The 19010-nt window shown below is 37.5% G+C and overlaps 1 protein-coding gene across 1 annotated transcript in view; it reads left to right on the forward strand.

Moving 5' to 3' along the window:
- Zcchc17 (zinc finger CCHC-type containing 17) overlaps positions 1-19010 on the forward strand; it is a 50265-nt gene that overhangs the window by 5524 nt on the left and 25731 nt on the right. Inside the window, exons 2-3 of the mRNA XM_027937469.2 lie at positions 4040-4160; positions 12841-12898. Coding sequence (XP_027793270.1) covers positions 4095-4160; positions 12841-12898 — 124 coding nt within the window. The 5' untranslated portion in view covers positions 4040-4094. The remainder of the gene's footprint in view (positions 1-4039; positions 4161-12840; positions 12899-19010) is intronic.

Genomic DNA, 19010 nt, shown 5'->3' on the forward strand with positions numbered 1-19010 from the left:
CTCTAAATTCTAGAGGCAGTTTAGTATGGTGGATAAGAATGCAAGCTCTAGAGTCATTATTCTTCATATGTGGTGCCAAGGATTGAACCCAGGGCCTTGCACATGCTAGGCAAGCACTCTACCACTGAGCCACAATCCACCCCATATATCCAGTATTTTTAATAAGTGGACTCTCCTCTCAATTCGAAAAATGCATGCCAGTTTCCTTCATAACAAATTGTTTAGGTTTCTTAGTTTTCTGTTCTACAGGAGTAACAAAAAGGAGGGTTTTAAATACTACCTTTCTGTACTCTTCTCATAGCAGAAATTTGTAAGGAACAACTTAAGTTCATTTATGTTATTTACTTTCTATAACTTTATGTGGAGAAGAACAAATGATAGACTTAATATGTTTGAGCTCATTTTAGATGTCCCAATTGCTGGTGCTTCTTTTACCAGTCAGCTTAGGGTTTTTCTGCTCAGTCTGGATAGAAATTACAAAAAAGGCAAAGTATAGCTCTTTTAGTGTTAGCAGCTCTAAACTCTGGGTGCCAGTGGCTCTCAGCTCATGGTATTAGCAACCATCCCAGCTACTTTCAGTAACTCTCCTAGCAGCTCTCAGCAGCTGGAACTAGTAGCTCCCAGCACCTCTTCAGCAACTTTCAGCAGCTGTCTGGCCGCCTTTCCAGTTTTTTTAATTGATTTTACTTTTTTAAAATACACGACAACAGAATGCATTATAATTCTTATTACATATATATAGCACAATTTTCATATCTTTATATATAAAGTGTGTTCACGCCAATTCATGTTTTTATACATGTACTTTGTTGTTTTTTTTGTGTGTGTGCATTACAATTCTTATTACACATGTATACCACAAATTTTCATATCTCTGTTTGTATATAAAGTAGGTTGACACCCAATTCATGTCTTCATACATGTACTTTGGATAATGATGTCCATCACATTCCACCTTTCCAGTTTTTTTTTTATTTATTTATTTATTTATTTTAGTTCTCGGCAGACACAACATCTTTGTTGGTATGTTGGTATGTGGTGCTGAGGATCGAACCCGGGCCGCACGCATACCAGGCGAGCGCGCTACCGCTTGAGCCACATCCCCAGCCCCCCACCTTTCCAGTTTTTAATGCAACCAACCCAGCCTGCTCAATCTGAGATAGAAACCATGAATGGGCAAAATAAAACCACCTCAAAGAGGCTTTATTTGGATTGTGCTGCAGAATAAAGGAGAGCAGTGCACAGGATGGAGGTTCCCAGGTGGACCCCATGCTGCTTGTATGCTAAATGGGGTATCATGTGCACAATCTTCTGTCTGCTAATTGCACAATTCTGCTCTGATGCCAATCTGGGGAAGATTGCTGGACTGGCCTATCCTGGATGTCATGAGTCACCTCCTCAAGGACTGGAGTGGGTACATCTGAAATGACTGTAGGGTAGGCAGAGATATTTGGAATGACTATGGCCAAAGTGAAGTCTTCTGGGGCAGTTACTGTATATCTTGTACAGCTGCTCCTGAAACTAATGTCTCCTTGGCAAATGTGATAGAAGTGGTTACTGCAGCAGCTGCAGAAGTGGCAGGTGACTGAGTGGGGACTGTGGAGCAGCTTTCACTGCAGAAGTAGTGGAATTGATTCAGTCTAATTGATGCTTACATAGAAGCAGTGGCATGGGCTCAGTTTGCCATGATAATTGCAGAAGCAGCAAGATGCTGATTTAGATCCTACCTTCCCTGACCCAATTGTAGTGCCTGGGATTGGTGCCTGTCATTCCAGATGGCAAGGCACAAACTTGATCCCCCTCTGTGCCTCCCTCTTCTCACTGCCCTGGCATGACTGCCTATATGTGTCCCAAGTAGTCCTGGTGGTGGATGCAATTGAGCAGTGCACCTGAGGGCAAGGCACAACAACCGGTTGCCCATTTCAACTGGTCCTGTCTCAAAATAAAAATTAAAATGGGCTGGGAATGTAGCTCATTGGTAGAGCATCCCTGGGTCCAATCCTCAGTACCATCCAAAATAAAATAAAAACTTGTTTTTAGGACCATATTAATTATAATATTTATTTCAATGCAATTCATAAATATTAAATTTGGTGTATCCAACAATGGGATTATTATGTAGGCATTAGAAAAATGTGTGTGTGTGTGTGTGTGAATGTGTATGAATGAATTGCTATAATCATAATAGACAAGGATCTGGGGATGTAGCTCAACAGTAAAGCACTTGCCTAGCAGTTGTGAAGTCCTGGCTTCAGTCCCTAGCACCACAAAATAAAAGTTACAAATATATTATGTAAGAAAATGGCTGTTAGAGCCAGGCACAGTGGCATATGCCTGTAATCCTAGTGGCTTGGGAGGTCTGAGGCAGGAGGATCATGAGTTCAAAGCCAGCTTTAGCAATGGCAAGGCACTAAGTAACTCAGTGAGACCCTGTCTCTAAATAAAATACAAAATAGGGCTGGGGATGTGGCTCAGTGGTTGAGTGCCCCTGAGTTCAATCCCTGATACTAAAAAAAAAAGGAAATGGCTATTAGTGATTAATGATTTAATAAAATAACCCACTTCTTAGCCAGGCACATTTGAACACACCTGTAATCCCAGCAGCTGGGGAGGCTGAGGAGAGGATTGCAAATTTCAAGCCAGCCTCAGCAACTTAGCGAGATCCTGTTGCAAAATAAAAAATAAATAAAGAAAAAGGTCTGGAGATGTAGCTCCGTGATTAAACACCTCTGGGTTCAATCCCTGGCACCACCACCACCACCACCAGCACAACTTGTATAATTTTTTTTTTTTTTTAGTTGTAGAAAGACACAATATCTTTACTTTATTTGTTTTTATATGGTGCTGAGGATTGAACTGGTACACATGCAAGGCAAATACTCTACCAACTGAGCTACGACCCCAGTCCCACACTTAAACAAGTTTAGGCTAACCTCAGCAACTTAGTGAGACCTTATCTCAAAAAATAGAAAAGGACTGGGATTGTAGTTCAGTGGCAGAGTGCCTCTGTTTTCAATCTCCAGTACCACAAAAATAAATAAATAAAATTAAAGTACTGCTTCTGCATATAAAAAAGCCTGAAAGAATATAAACCAAATTGAGTTATGAATGGTATTTTCTTCATTATTCAGGTATTACCTTTGTCTGAACTTTCAAAATGAATAAATGTGTTTTAATTTAATCAAGGAAAAAAATAAGCACTCTCTCTCTTCCTTTCTTTTTTTTTTTAAAGAGACACATTTATTTAGGAAAGCAGATGCACATTCATGGGAGAATGAGGACTATTTTCAGAGGGAGAGATAGCCAGTTCTCGTTTTGAATTCACTTATTGATACACACACACACACATATACGTATGTATGTATAAAATGAAGACAATAATAAAAATAGAAACTACCTATATTTTGAGAAAGTTTTGAGGATTAAATAACATCACATGTTCACCGTTTAACACAGTGTCTAGACATAGTAAGTGCTTGATATATGTTGGCTCCTATTATTATTCTGTTTTTGTGAGGTCCAGACCAATGTACTCCCTCATCCTCAAAAGCCTCTCCCTGGCAAAAGAATAGCAACAATAGCAATAAATGAACAAACAGTAAAACTAGTAGTCTAAAGGCCTTCTGAAGTAACAAAGCAAGATAAAGGAGCAGGCTTTATAGTATACTTGTAATCCCAGTGACTCAGGAGGATCTCAAATTTGAGGCCAGCCTCAGCAACCTAGCAAGGTGTTAAGCAACTTAGCAAGACTCTGTCTCAAATTTTTAAAAAATAAGAAGGGTTGAGTATATAGCTCGGTGGTAGAGGGTCTCTGGGTTCAATCCCCAATACAAAACAACAACAACAACAAAAAACCCAACAATAACAAACAAAATAAGATAAAGGTTTCCAAAATTCTCCAAATTAGAAGAGACAAAAGAGATTTGAATTAAAGTCCATGATGTTAAATCTTGTTTTATAGAGACAAACTGTGGACTGCATATTTATTTCTTCTTTAATGTAGATGTCTTTCTAATTGTTGCTTATTTCTTTGTAACAGGGCACTTGAGTTAGCTTTAGCAGAAGAGAAATGGAGGAGCCATAGAACATTAAGGATGAATTCAGGAAGACCTGAGACCATGGAAAACTTACCTGCTCTCTACACTATTTTCCAAGGAGAGGTATAGTCTTTTGTTCTTTGCAAATCTCTCTTTTACAGTGTGTTAAAAATAGATTAAGGGTGAAAGCAGCTGGATTTGATGTTCCTTATATACTTGAGACTGTCTTAAAGCACTACTGTGTAAATAGGAAGGGCCACTGGAGCATCTGGCCACATGATCTTCCTCTAAGCTGCAGGCATCTAACTGCATGCTTGATATCCTCGTTTGTATACGTTATAGCGTCTCTAGCTTATATTTTAAATTGAATTTTTATTTTTCTCACCAAATCTGTTTCTTTTCCACATCAGCCAATGAAATCACTATCCATTCAGCTACTCAAGCTGGAAATCTGGATATTATCCTTGGTTTCACTTTTCAATTTGATCTTGATTTTCTCTCCATCTCCAGTTCATCCACAAGTCTTAATACATCTTTTTTTTAAAAAAAAAAACTTTCTTTAGTTGTCGCTAGATACAATATCTTTATTTTTATTTATTCATTTTTATGTGGTACTAAGGATTAAACCCAGGGCCTCATGCATGTGGGGCAAGTGCTCTAGCACTGAGCTACAACCTCAGCCCTGTCTTTTCTTTAACATCTTGGCATCTCATTAGTTCAAGATCTTCATATCACTTGGCCCTTATTCTTAGGAATTTTTAGGATCCCTATTTTTTTTTTTGGTACTGGGGATTGAACCCAGGGCCTTTTTTTTTTTTTTTTACTTTGAGACAGGGTCTCGCTAAGTTGCTGAAGCTGGTTTTGAACTTGCAGTCCTCCTGCCTCAGCCTCCCCAGCTGCTGGGATTATAGGCATGTGCCACCACACCTGGCAATTACACTGTTTTGACAGTTGGTTCACTGGATATGACTTGCTGGCATTCCTTTGAAATATTGCAGTCCAAACTACAGATACCATGAGGGAAAACAGAATAAATAAGCATCTAAAACTGACAACAGTGATGAAAAAAACAAGCAAGATAATCTGTGATTACAGATTCAATACAAATAATTAAATTCTCATCATAGAAATGGTTAGTTAATAAATGTGTCATTGTTGAAATGAACTATGATATGGTTGAACCTCTAGGCAAAATTCAGTGACGGAAAAAAGAAGCAAAAAAGAATATAGGTAATGTGCTTCAACCAAAGTAGTGAGTACCTGTATGAATTTCAGTGGTGGTATGGATAAGCAAAATTGGTTGGTTCCTAAATATCCCACTTCTTTTAGAGGTAAAAATGGTATTGACTTTTGTTCCCTTGAATAATTAGTATGTGTGTCATAAATCCATGAATTATTTACTGGTTTGTGAACAAAGACAAGAAAGAAAGATCCCATAAATATATCAGATTTCGATAGAGATTTCTGCTTAGCATGCCTAAAATGATGCAACGAGAAACTGGAAGGAGGAAGAAAATGTAATATTGCCAGACCTACTGTTTCCAAGATGATATTAGACTTGACATGAGAAATCATATTATTCTCAAATGCCAAGAACAATGGTATCAAAGTAAGCCACGTCCTGTGAAACTGACAACATATTGCAAAAAACATGCAATATTTGTTTGAAGTCTTGCTTCTTTTTACCAAAATTAGTTATGAACAGTTCATGAAAGTCACTTCTTTGTATATTGTTTAATGTATAAAGATATATTTGTCAATGTCCTATTTTATAGGATGACATATTTATGTAAAAGATGTTGTCTTTTACATAATAATCTCTATTTTTGTTCTTAATGATAATAAAGGATATGTAAGTTCTAGAGTGTGATTTCCAGCTGATTTTAATGAACGTGTTTCAGTTTTGTTGAAATATTCACAGAATTGAAAACTTGGAACTTTTTTTTTTTTCATTTGTTCTACTTAGTTTTACATGACAGTAGAATGCATTTCAATTGATTGTACACAAATGGAGCACAACATTTCAGTTCTCTGGTTGTACATGATGTAAAGATGCACCATTTGAGCAATCACACATGTACCTAGAGTAATGATGTCCATCTCATTCCACCATCTTTCCTATCCCCTTAACCCCTCCCCATCCTCCTCCTTGCCCAATCCAAAGTTCCTCCATTCTTGCCATGACTCCCCATCATAGATCTGTATCCACTAATCAGAGAAAACATTTGGCCTTTAGTTTTTTGGGGATTGGTTTACTTCACTTAGCATAATAATCTCCAGCTCCATCCATTTACCTGCAAATGCCATAATCTTATTCTCTTGTAATGCTGAGTAATATTCCATTGTGTATATATAACACAGGTTCTTTATCCTTTCATCTATTGATGGGTATCTAGGTTGGTTCCCCAGAAAACTTGGAATTTAATTGGCTATTTGCATACTTGTGTAATGTCATTCTCACAAGATACTTAAGCTTTACAAGGGCAGAGCTCTGCTTTGCTGTATATCTCAGTTTCAGGTAGATGGGTAGAAAATAGTAGGTGCTTGATCACTGAGTGAATGATTAACTTTTGAGGCATTGGATTTCTTTAGAGAGCAAAGGCTTTGGAACCAGACAGACCTGGATTCTAATGCCAGCTCTTTTATTTATTTACTAATGTGGGATACTTAAGGCTGTAAATGTCAATTTTCTCATTTATTAACTGGAGATAACTACTTCCAAAGGATTACTGTAATAGTTAAATAAGATGTTATCTATAAAAGTGACAGACATAGGAATTCATTAATGGTGTCTCCTTCTTCTTGAAGGGAAGATAAAACCCCCAAATGTTTTTCAATATCTTAAAAATGCCCGAAGTATTTTAACTGTGTATTCTTCTGGCATTCATTCTTACTTTACAGTTGGTAAAGTTTCACCTCCTAATGTTAAGAGGTCTTTAAGGACAGACTTTGTGATTGTCAGTTATTGATAACAGTTGTTCTGGATATCTGTTGATGATAAATTGATCCCAAATGTAAATGTATAAGATAATAACATTCTAACAAATGGCAAATGACTCTGCTGTTCAGAGTTTCTGTCTTTTATCTTTATGGCCCATGGTTTCCCCAAAGGTGAGTGAAGTACCAGAACTCAGAAAAAGGAAATGGTAACATTGCAAGTGAAGTTGATTTTTCTGATCCTGAAGCCCTTACTTATCATGCTACACAAAAGAAAGAGTAGTGTTCTCTGCCCTTCACAGACTAAGATTTCTTCTAAAGTGGATCCTGCCTGCAGCCTTTTCTTGTATGAGACAGGGCTTGAAATAATAGATTTTATATATTACCATCAAGGAAGGTATGTATTACTATCGGGTTGAATGTTCAGTGAAATACCATTTTTTGAGTTCTAATTTAGTATTTCAGAAGCATATTTTGGAAAAGAATGCTTTAGAAATGACTTGGAATTAGGAAGAGAAAAATTTCATGATAAATTGGAAGGAATGAACTTTTTTTCAGAATATTCATCCAACTAAAGTAAATGAAGCTGGGCCAGGCGCAGTGGCACATGCCTGTAATCCCAGCAGCTTGGGAGGCTGAGGCAGGAGGATTGCAAGTTCAAAGCCAGCCTCAGCAAAAGCGAGGCCATAAGCAACTCAGTGAGACCCTATCTCTAAATAAATACAAATAAGATCCGGGATGTGTTTCAGTGGTTAAACACCCCTGAGTTCAAACTCTGGTACCAAAATAAATTAATTAACAAATGAGTACCTAATATTTACAAGGAAAATAAATGAGTACCTAATAGTAGATGGAAAAAAATTTTGAAAGTCTAATATATGTTAGCACTCCAACACATTCTGTGTTATTGAATCTTTCTAGAATTAACTCCTTTTAATGGATAAGAAAACTTGTCAGAAATAATGGCCCAATGATAAATAAATGCCAAAGGTGGGATTCTAAATCTTTCCAGGTCTATGTTTTTTTGTTTTGTTTTAATATTTATTTTTTAGGTGTAGATGGACACAACACAATGCCTTTATTTATTTATTTATTTTTATGTGGAGCTGAGGATTGAACCCGGGTCCCGCCGGTGCTAGGCGAGCGCTCTACCGCTGAGCCACAATCCCAGCCCTTCAGGTCTATGTTTTGCTAAACTACAACAGAGGTTGTCCAATTGTATGTAAATATATGAAGAAACAAAATTTTATTAGAATACCTTTGCTGGACATGGTGGCATACACATGTAATTTCAGCTACTTGGGAGTCTGGAGCAGGAGGATCCAGGAGTAAGGTGATTTGGGGTCTGACTTCCAGATGCTGCTGTTGAGTTTGTTAGATAATTATACTCTTTAATAATGTTGTTATACAACTTAACAAGAGCCTGTTTCAAGAAAAGAAAAAAGGCTGGGGATGTAGCTCAATGGTAAAGTGCTCTTAGCTTCAATCTCCAGGACAAAAATTAAATAAATTTGTTTGACTGAATTGAGGTATAGGAAGAAGGTAGATGGTAAATGTGTTTTTTTTTTTTTTTCCAGTCATTTGTTTGTACTCTATCATAGCATTTATCACAATCTTGCAATATTATTACTTGTATATGTGTCTCCAATAGATTGTGAGTCACTAGAAGGTAGAGGCCAGGATTCTCTGATTTTCTCACATATCTTGGTAAATACTTCATATTCTTTTTTGTTTTTAATAGGCTGGGCAACTTTTTGGGGGAGTGGTACAGGGGACTGAACCCAGGGGTACTTTACCACTGTGCCACATTCCCAACCCTTTCTAATTTTTACTTTGAAACTATGTCTTGCTAAGTTATTTAGGGCTTCACTAAGTTGCTGGCCTTGAACTTGTGATTCTCCTGCTTCAGCTTCCTGGGTCACTGCGATTACAGATGTGTACCACCATGCCCAGCAATCAGTATCTTTTTGTAAGTTGTCTTTATTTCACAGTGCCTTGATTGTATCTTATAGTAGATGGACTATAAATACTGGAATAAAATTGTATCAAACCTTGTAAGACCAGTTGTCCTCAAAGAAATTGGTGGTATAGCTCATATCCTAGCAGTTCTCTTAGTGGGCTCAGCAGGGATGCTGGTCCCAGTGATTGAATAGACACGAAGCCAACATTCATCCTTTTCTTATCCTTTAAGACATCATATCATGTGCCAGTGTCTACTAAGCGTGGTAGCGGGTATAAACATAGCAGTGGGAGTTGAAATCTGGCTCAGCGTTGCTACAGTGGAAAAAAAATGCTGCAGGGATGTTGGTGTGGTAAAGGGGAAATACCATTGATATAAAAACTTAAAAAAAATCTGTTTTATACCTGGTTATGCTACTTTCTAACTTTGTGACTTTGAACAAGCAACTGTAGTCTCTGAGCTTCAAACTCATCATTTACATTGTGGGGAGAATGAGTTTCAAGGCCATTGCTACTCTAATCTGAAGGTAGGAAATTCATTTTACCCAAGACTTGAATTCATTTGAGATAATTATTGAATTTTTTTCCTCTGAGCCATTTGAGTAATTATTCTTGGGACACCAGGCAGTCTGTGTGATCATCTACGGCAGGTGCCATCCTGTTTATTTCAACTTTGAATGTACCCTAGGAGACACAGTGATGGAAACACCTGGTGCAGGAAATAGGCAAGAATACCTTTTCCTAACTGAATGGTTGAGTGCATTTATTCTGGAGCACATTAACCTTTTCTTTTGGGAGAGGCCAAATTAAGGTCTATTATTACCTCTAAAGACCATAATGTGACACTGGAGCTTCAGGATTGAAAAGTGAGATTGTTTTCATTTACAGCAGCAAGGCGATTTGGGCTCTGACTTCCAGATGCTGCTGTTAAGTTTGGTAGATAATTATACTCTTTAATAATGTTGTTATACAGTATGAGACAAGAAGCCCTTTTTCTAAGAATCCTGGAGCAAAAGCCAAAGTACCTTTGTTTGATCCATAGAGAAGGGATCTTCTCTTATTTTAATTAAAAATTGAAAGGCTTTATTTTCTTTATCCAGGGGACTCTTTTCATAAAAACAAATTGCTTTGTAAACTTGCGTAAGCACTTAGTGTCTCTGGTTCTCTCTCTCTCATTTGAAAAATGACAGGTTTGGACCAGCCAGTCTCTAAAGTCCTTAAAGACCTTCTTCTGGCTCTACCTTGCCTTGATTTTAAGTATCTGCATGATTATACTGTTTCTTTGAGACTACCTGGTCCTTACTTTTTAAAAAATATATTTGTAGTTGTCAATGGACCTTTATTTTATTTATTTATGTGTGGTGCTGAGAATCGAACCCAGTGCTTCACACATGCTGGGCAAGCGCTCTACCACTAAGCCCCAACCCCAGCACCCCTGGTTCTTACTTTAGGATATTCTTCATCAGTGTAAAATGGAAGCTTAGAACTATTGGTTTGTAAACCCATTCTTCATGTTGTATCTTTTGGAGAGTTATTTCAGGTGCTCTGTTCCAATATACCCATTAAAAAATGAGGGGAAGGGCTGGGGATGTGGCTCAAGCGGTAGCGCGATCGCCTGGCGTGCATGCGGCACGGGTTCGATCCTTAGCACCACATACAAACAAAGATGTTGTGTCCACCAAAAACTAAAAAATAAATATTAAAAAATTCTCTCTCTCACTCTCTCTCTTTAAAAAAAAAGTGAGGGGAAGGAAAGTTTTTATCTATTTCCATCTAACGTGGAATGAATAATGATGATGTTTGGTGAAGCAGGAGGCACTGAACTAGGAGTCAGGGGACCGAGGTTCTGTCCCCAGCTTGTATCTAAGTTGTATGTCTTTCTACTAGTCACTAATCTTTTTGTGCTTCAGTTTCTTGGACTATAAATTATTAAAAAGCTATACTTTGAGGGTGCAGTATGTGCCAGATACCAGTGCCAGGCATTTTATGTATGTCATTTGTTATCTGTAGCAGCAAAGTGAGAGCAGATGGGAACTTAGACCTTGAAAGGCAAGTTGTGTTCAGTATCCCACAGGTAGGAAATGGCAGAGCTGAGATTAGAAGCCGCATCTTTCACTCCAAAGCAGTGTTCTTTCTACACCTAGACTGTTCTGTCTCATCTGCAGCATAGGAACCTACCATATATACTTCCTAGGATTGTTGCCAGGAACAGATAGGATATCAGATGTCACCACTTGTAGTCATTAGAATAAAGGGAACCCATGAACAGCTGTAGTGTAGTTAAACTCTGGGTTCTAATCCCAGCTCCGCTACTTGCCAGGTTTGGATCTTGGGGAAATTACCTAACCTTTCTCTGCATCATTTTGTCATCTGTCAAATGAAAATAGTACCAACTTTATAAGGTGTGATGAGGATTTTGAATAGTGTTTTGCATGTAGTGAACATTTAGCATATGTTAGTAAATATTAGTCCAGCGGGAATTGTCTTATTCAGTTCCCTAGCTTTAGATATGGTGAAACAGTGATTGCTTAAGATGAAACAACTAGCTAAAGACACTGAGAAGAATAAAATACTGAATTTTTACAAATAATGAATTTAATGCTAAATGTAGTGACAACATTAATCCCAATCCACACAGGTGAGTAGGGAAGGGAGAGACTAGAAGATTGAAAGGGTGGAGATAATAATTTATTTGGCAGGGACTCTGGGCCTTTCTCACTAACATTGGTTACTTATTACATAAGTCCATCAAACCACTAACTTCCTGATGTTAGGTCTGTGCTACAAAAGTCTTGAGAACAAATCTTTTTCTCTCTGGTTATATCTTTTCATGTTCTGTCAGATGTCTATGTATTGATTTTTTTCTCAATAAAACCCAGGACTCAGTGTTTTTTAAAATTTTTTATTTGTTCTTATTAGTTATACATGACAGTAGACTATATTTTGGTTTGTCATATATACATGGAGTATAAGTTCCTATTTTTGTGGTTGTACATGATGTGGAGTTACATTGGTCATGTATTCATATATGAACACAGGAACATTATGTTCAATTCATTCTACTGTTTTGGTTTGAAGTTTAAGAAAAAGGATCTACACGATCTATGTCAAACTACTACAGTTGTTTGTATAGGGATTAGAGGCCTAAGGCCCAGCTAATATAAAGTGTAACTTTATTACCTGGTTCCTGCTATCCCTTTCATTCATAAAACTCCTTTGGTGATTTCTTTTCTCCTTTTTTTTTTTTTTTTTAAGTAAGATACTGGGGATTCATCCCAGGGATGCTCCAGCCCTTTTTTTATATTTTATTTAGAGACAGGGTTTTACTGAGTTGTTTAGGGCCTCGCTGAGTTGTTTAAGCCAACTTTGAACTTAAGATCGTCTGAGCCGCTGGAATTTGCTGGGATTACAGGCTTGCGCCACTGTGCCTCACCTCCTTTGGTGATTTTAACAAGTGTGGGATTTGGGCATCCCTTGATTACCATCATACCATGTGATGACATTCCAATCTCACCATTGTTTTTATTTTTTTTTTTAAAGAGAGAGGAGAGAGAGAGAGAGAAAGAGAGAATTTTAATATTTATTTTTTAGTTATCGGCGGATACAACATATTTGTTTTTTGTATGTGGTGCTGAGGATCGAACCCGGGCCGCACGCATGCCAGGCTAGCGCGCTACCACTTGAGCCACATCCCCAGCCCTCACCATTGTTTTTAATGTGTATGTATATACCTGTCAGTCTAAGTTTCAAAAAGAACATAATAAAGAATGCTTGACAAAACATTATTAGGGAATTTCGTAGTAGTCAGAGACAAGTCAGTGCCAAGCAGAAATTCAAGGAGTCTAGGAGACTCTGGAAGAAAGATTCTCATTTGTGTGACATTGATTTATTATTTTTTTCTTTATAGGTTGCCATGGTGACAGATTATGGAGCCTTTATCAAAATCCCAGGCTGTCGGAAGCAAGGTGGGTCTATAATTTGAAATTTAGCTCTCTCATTTCACTGTCTTTGCTGTAACCCCCACCAACATCATAATTGTAGGTTCTACATTTTTCAGAGTTTTTTTTTTTTGCATTTATATTTTATTTTGTTTTTAGTGTAAATATGAATACAGATAAGTAGTAATAGTTAATTTTTAGCAGGTTCACATGTGAGCATCTGTGTGTGTGTGTGTGTGTGTGTGTGTGTGTAGGTGTAAACCTAGAACCTCATGCATGCTAAACATATGTTCTACCACTGATTTATATACCCACAACCCATTTAGCAGGTCTTTTTTTAAATGTGTGTGGTACTGGGAATTGAACCCAGGGGCACTTTACGTAAACACTGAGCCATATATCCTCAGTCCTTATTTTTTATTTTGAGACAGGGTCTTGATACGTTGATTAGGGCTTCCCTAAGTTGCTGTAGTTGGCTTCAAACTTGCAATCCTCCTATCTCAGCTTCCTGAGTTGCTGGGATTATAGGCATGTGCCATTGCACTGGGCTCATTGAAGGTCTTGACTCAGAAAAATGTTGTTCTCTGACTTGGGAAAAAGGCTAGGATATAGCTAATTGGATTTATTTCTGGAATCAACTCCTCCCTAGACATCACCTGTGACACTAGGCAAGTCACTTGACTTCTTTGGACATAGAAATTTGGAGATGGCAAACTACTTCTCTGAGGCTGACATTTTGAATTTTCTAGTATGGTACATGAAATAGAATAGTACCTACTTATTTATTTATCTATTTATCTATCTATCTATTTATTTATTTATTGATCATGATTATGGGGATTGAACTCAGGGTCTCACAAATGCCAGTGTTTATTTTTTAAGAGTTGGAGTCTGGGGCTGGGGTTGTAGTCAGTGGAAGTGTGCTTGCCTAGCATGTGTGAGGCGCTGGGTTCAATTCTCAGAACCACATATGAATAAATAGATAAATGTCCATCAATAACTAAAAAAATATTTTAAAAAAGAGTTGGAGCCTGGTGTCTTGCTCAGGTTGGTTTCAAATTCCTGAGCTCAAGTGATCCTCGCACTTCAGTGTCCTAAGTCGGTGGGGAAACAGGTACATGCCACCATGCCTCGCTTCCAAAACACATATTAGCCAGGCATGGTTGTGCACGCCTATAATCCCAGCAGCTCATGAGCCCAAGCCAGGAGGATCTTACGTTAGAAGGCAGCCTCAGCAATTTAGCAAGGCCCTGTCTCAAAATAAAAAATAAAAAGGGCTAGGGATGTAGTTCGGTGGTTAAAGTCTTCTAGGTTCAATCCCCAGTACCAAAAAAATTATAAATGCAATACTTTAAATTTTCTTCATAATACATAAACATGTGTTGAATAATTTTTGGAGATTCCCTCTTATATTTACAATCTTGTTTGTAAGAATAGTTGTGTTAAGTATAAACAGGAATTCCACAGATGGGTGACCTGCCCAGAGTGAATTAAATTGATAATGGCACAACTAAGACTAGAATCTAAACCTTCAGATTCCTAGCTTCATGGGCTTTCTGCTTTATCACACAACATGCTAGTGAATCCAGAGACTCAACTTGCCAACTACTTATGCTAAAATAAGTTAAAAATTTTAACAGAAAGATATAGTCATAAGAGAAAAATATGAAAGAATATTTCACTACATAAAAATAAAAAAAATAGGGCTTGGGATGTGGCTCAAGTGGTAGCGTGCTCACCTGGCATGCGTGAGGCACTGGGTTCGATCCTCTGCACCACATAAAAATAAAAATAAAATAAAATATATTATAAATAAATAAATAAATAAAATTAAAGAAAGAAAAAAGTAAAAAGACAGTGATAAAAATCATTAGCAAAGTTAAGTTGGGAAAAAGAATTTGTAATACACGTGATAAAAAGAGCTAATAAAAAATGGGGGGAATAGTAGGAAAAGGAACCAAAATATGAAAAGACAACTCACAGGAGAAAATGTAAGTCATTTGGTCAATGTATTAAAAGATATTCATTCTTAGTATTGATAAAGTTACATAAACAGTGGTCCATTTGCATAATGGAATACTACTCAACAATAAAAAGGAAAAAAAAAAACATCAATACATGCGGCAATGTGGATCAATCTTCAGATAATTAAGCTCAGTGGAAAAAGCTAATCCCAAAAGGTTAGACTTTTTATAATTCCATTTGTGTAACATCCCTTTAAAAAATAGCCTTATTAAGGATAATGCACGTACTATACATTTTACCTAAAGAATACATTTCATTGTTTTTTGGTATATTCACAGGGTTTTGCATCAATCACCACCATCTAATTTGTGCTCTACCTCTGAGTCACAACCCCAATCCATGCCTATGTATTTTTTTAAAGTTATTGCATATGTTTAGAAGAAAGCATGGGAGAATATTCAACAATTCTTTTATCTCCCCCCGCCCCCAGTGCTGGGAATCGAACACAGGGCCTTACACATGATGAGCAAGTGCACTACCACTGCACTATATACCCAGCTTTTTTTTTCTTCCTTGAAACAGGTCCTCTTGCTAAATTTTCCAGGCTCCTCCTGTCTCAGCCTACTGAGTAGCTGGGATTATAGGTGTATACCACCATACCCAGCTAACAAATTCTTAATAATAATCGCCTTTGGGGAGTTGGATTTGCTAAAGAAGGGATTACATGAAAGAGAGAGATTTTTACTTTTTCAAAAAATATATTTTTTAGTTGTACATTGATGCAATATCTTTATTCATTTATTTGTTTTATGTGGTGCAGAGGATCGAACCCAGTGCCTCACACATGCGAGGCAAGTGCTCCACCACTGAGCTACAGCTCCAGCCCAAGGACTTTCACTTTTTGCCATTTAAAAAAAATACTCTTGGGTGTGGGGGGGTGCTGGGGTTGAGGCTCAGAGGGTAGAGTACTCACTTAGCATGTGTAAGGCCCTGGGTTCGATCCTCAGCACCACATAAAAATAAATAAAATAAAGGTATTATGTTCAACTACAACTAAAAAATAAATATTTTAAAAAAATATATTTTTTGGGCTGGGGTTGTGGCTCAGCGGTAGAGTGCTCGTCTAGCACGTGCAAAGCCCTGGGTTCGATCCTCAGCACCACATAAAAATAAATAAAATAAAGGTATTATGTTCAACTACAACTAAAAAATAAATATTTAAAAAATATATATTTTTTGGGCTGGGGTTGTGGCTCAGCGGCAGAGTGCTCGTCTAGCACGTGCAAAGCCCTGGGTTCGATCCTCAGCACCACATAAAAATAAATAAACAAAGGTATTGTGTACAACTAAAAAATAAATATTTTTTTTTAAAAAAAAAATATATATATGTATATATATATATATATATATTTTTTTTTTTTTTTTTCTTTCAAAAGCCCAACAGCTGATCTTTGGATAATAAAGCCTGCCTCTAGCCTTGGAAACCACTGTGCTGCAGATTGCATCTTTGCATTAGAAATGGCTTACCAGTGGTTTTCAAGCTGGCAGTCAGCAGTCTGTAATTAAGTTTCTCATTTTATGTTGGCTGGGATTTAATGAGGTGGAACTCATCCCCACCTCTATAGGACCTGCACCTCTTCCTGTCTGAAGGCAGATTTTCTTGTTAGTGTACTTGCCTACCACTGCCAGTGCCTGAAAGTGCCATTTTTACTTAGACTTTTATGTGACACTTTGGGAACTATCTGGGGATTAAAGGCTGCTACCCTTCAACAGTCAGTTTTCAACTTACTTGTGTCTGTACTCTGTCAGGTAATGCCTCTGATTGTGGCTGACAGCTTACAAGTGAATCTGTCAGTCTGAAGCTGTGCTGAAACAAGCCTTGGAGAGGGAGCTCAGAGGACCAAATTATTACATGGAAACTGAGTTCTAATCCTGGCATTTTCTGTGGGGTTTTTGGATAACTTAAGCTATTGATTTCTCTATAGTCTCTTAGTGTCTGTAAGGGAGATGATCATTAGGACTGAACAATGGAATAATTGTAGTCTGATCAAATCTTAATGTCTTTGATTCAGGAAGAAGACTCTAAGTTGAATTAGTTTCCCAGACTTTTATTCTTTGAATTCTTTACCCACTGCTGAATTGAAGACCCCCTCCTAGGATTTAGATATAACGATTTTCTTTTTCCTTCTCATAGTATTGTTCAATAGAACTTTCTGTGATGCTGTTAATATCTCTCTCTGTTCTGATTTGTTTTCTGGACACTAATTCTCCATGTCTTTGGACACCAAGCAGGTATCCGCCAATTCAATTCTGACATTACCTACCTTGAGTTAGCATTTAATCCCACAAGTTAGAAGGGCTAAGTTCTGTAAGATTGCCTGCATTTTAGATGCCCCTCTACTTCTCACCAACCAGTTGTAAATTAGGTTCCCACAGAACTCAGGAAAGCACTTTTATGGGCTATAGTAAACACTTCACTTATCATAACTCAGGAATAGCCAAGTCATAGAAGAGATGCACAGGGCCCCGTATGAGTGTAGTAGGGTGGGAAGCTTTTATGTCCTCTCTGGTGAAGCCCTCCCAGCACTAGGATGGATTTACCAACCCAGGAACTCTACAAATCTTCTGTGGGGGAGTTTTTATAGAGCTCTCCCTCCAGCTCCCAAACCCCTTTTCCTGGAAATGGTCAGTCAGTGGGTGGGTCTGAACATTGTGACCTTCTAATCACTTGATCTTTCTGATGACCAGCTCCATCTGGAGGTTATCAAGGCACCCACTCTGTCACCTTGTTAGCATGAACTCAAAGTATGATCAGAGGGGGCCTTCTCATGAACAAAAGACACTCCTGTCACAAAAGAAATCCCAAGGGTTTTAGGGATTATTAGCCAGGAACAAGGACAATATTTTTATATTATACCACATCTGTGCTGTTCAATACAGTAGCCTTGAGATTTAAATTTTTTTAAAATACTTTTTAGTTGTTGGTGGGCTTTAGTTTACTTACATGTGGCGCTGAGAATCGAACCCAGTGCCTCACACATGCTAGGCAAGTGCTCTTCCACTGAGCTAAAACCCCAGCCCCGAGATTTAAATTTTATTTTTTTTAACTAAACTTAAAATAGTCATGTAGGTAGTGAATAACATAGTAGATAATGCAGCACTATACAATTTTAAAGTTTTTTTTTTTTTTTTTTTGCTGTATTCTGTTCACCAGCACTAAATTATATAAGTTTGAGAGCAGAGATTATTTAGTGTTACACTTTTAATGTTCCTTGTTTATGGCGGAAACTCAAATATATTTAGCAATAACTAGGCATTGGTGGCACACATCTGTAATCCCAGCAGCTCAGGAGGCTGAGGCAAGTAAATCACAAATTCAAAGCCAGCCTGAGCAACTTAGTAAGGCCCTAAGCAAGGTTCAATCTCCCTGGTACCAAGAAAAATGTGTGTGTGTGAGTGTGTGTGTGTATACATATAAATGAATTTATAGATTAAATATGAATCTATTTCTATGTTTAACAATTAATTGAATTCAATTTAGCAAAAAGTGCTTTTTAAAATTTTTTTTTTGAGCTTCCCAAGTAGCTGGGATTATAGACATGTGTCACTACTGCACCCAGCTAGTAAATAATTATTGAATTCCATCTTCTAGTTGTCTTTTCCAGTGGTAACCCAGAGATTTAAAACCACCACAACAACAATTCCTGCTGTCCTCAGATTGTTCAGTCTAGAAATATAAATAAATTACAGTGGCATAATAAAAATGAGGGAGTTTGCACTAAGTTATGGAATACTTAGACTTTTCAGATGAATCAGGGCCTAGTATAGTGGTATTCAGTAATTCTCATTGAATGAAAAAATGAACTGTCCCAGCTTTGCCCTTTACTGGTTTCTTGACTTGGGCAAGTTGGCTAGACTTTGAGCCTCCATTTCCTCATCTGTAAAATGGGATATTACAGACTCTGAGTTCTTTGACTGACAGAAACATGTTTTATTCATCCTTGAATCCATTTCTGCCTATAATATAGTGTGTGTTAGTAACTGTTTGAGTGACTCTGTAATCCCAACAGTTAAAGGGTATGAGAAATCACTTTGATTTAGGTACTTACATTATTGATATATACCGTTGATTAAAGATGATTTACTTGAAAAATCTGGACAGGGAATTCAGAGT

Source organism: Marmota flaviventris, chromosome 10 (genome assembly GCF_047511675.1).
Source record: "Marmota flaviventris isolate mMarFla1 chromosome 10, mMarFla1.hap1, whole genome shotgun sequence".
Taxonomy (NCBI): domain Eukaryota; kingdom Metazoa; phylum Chordata; class Mammalia; order Rodentia; family Sciuridae; genus Marmota; species Marmota flaviventris.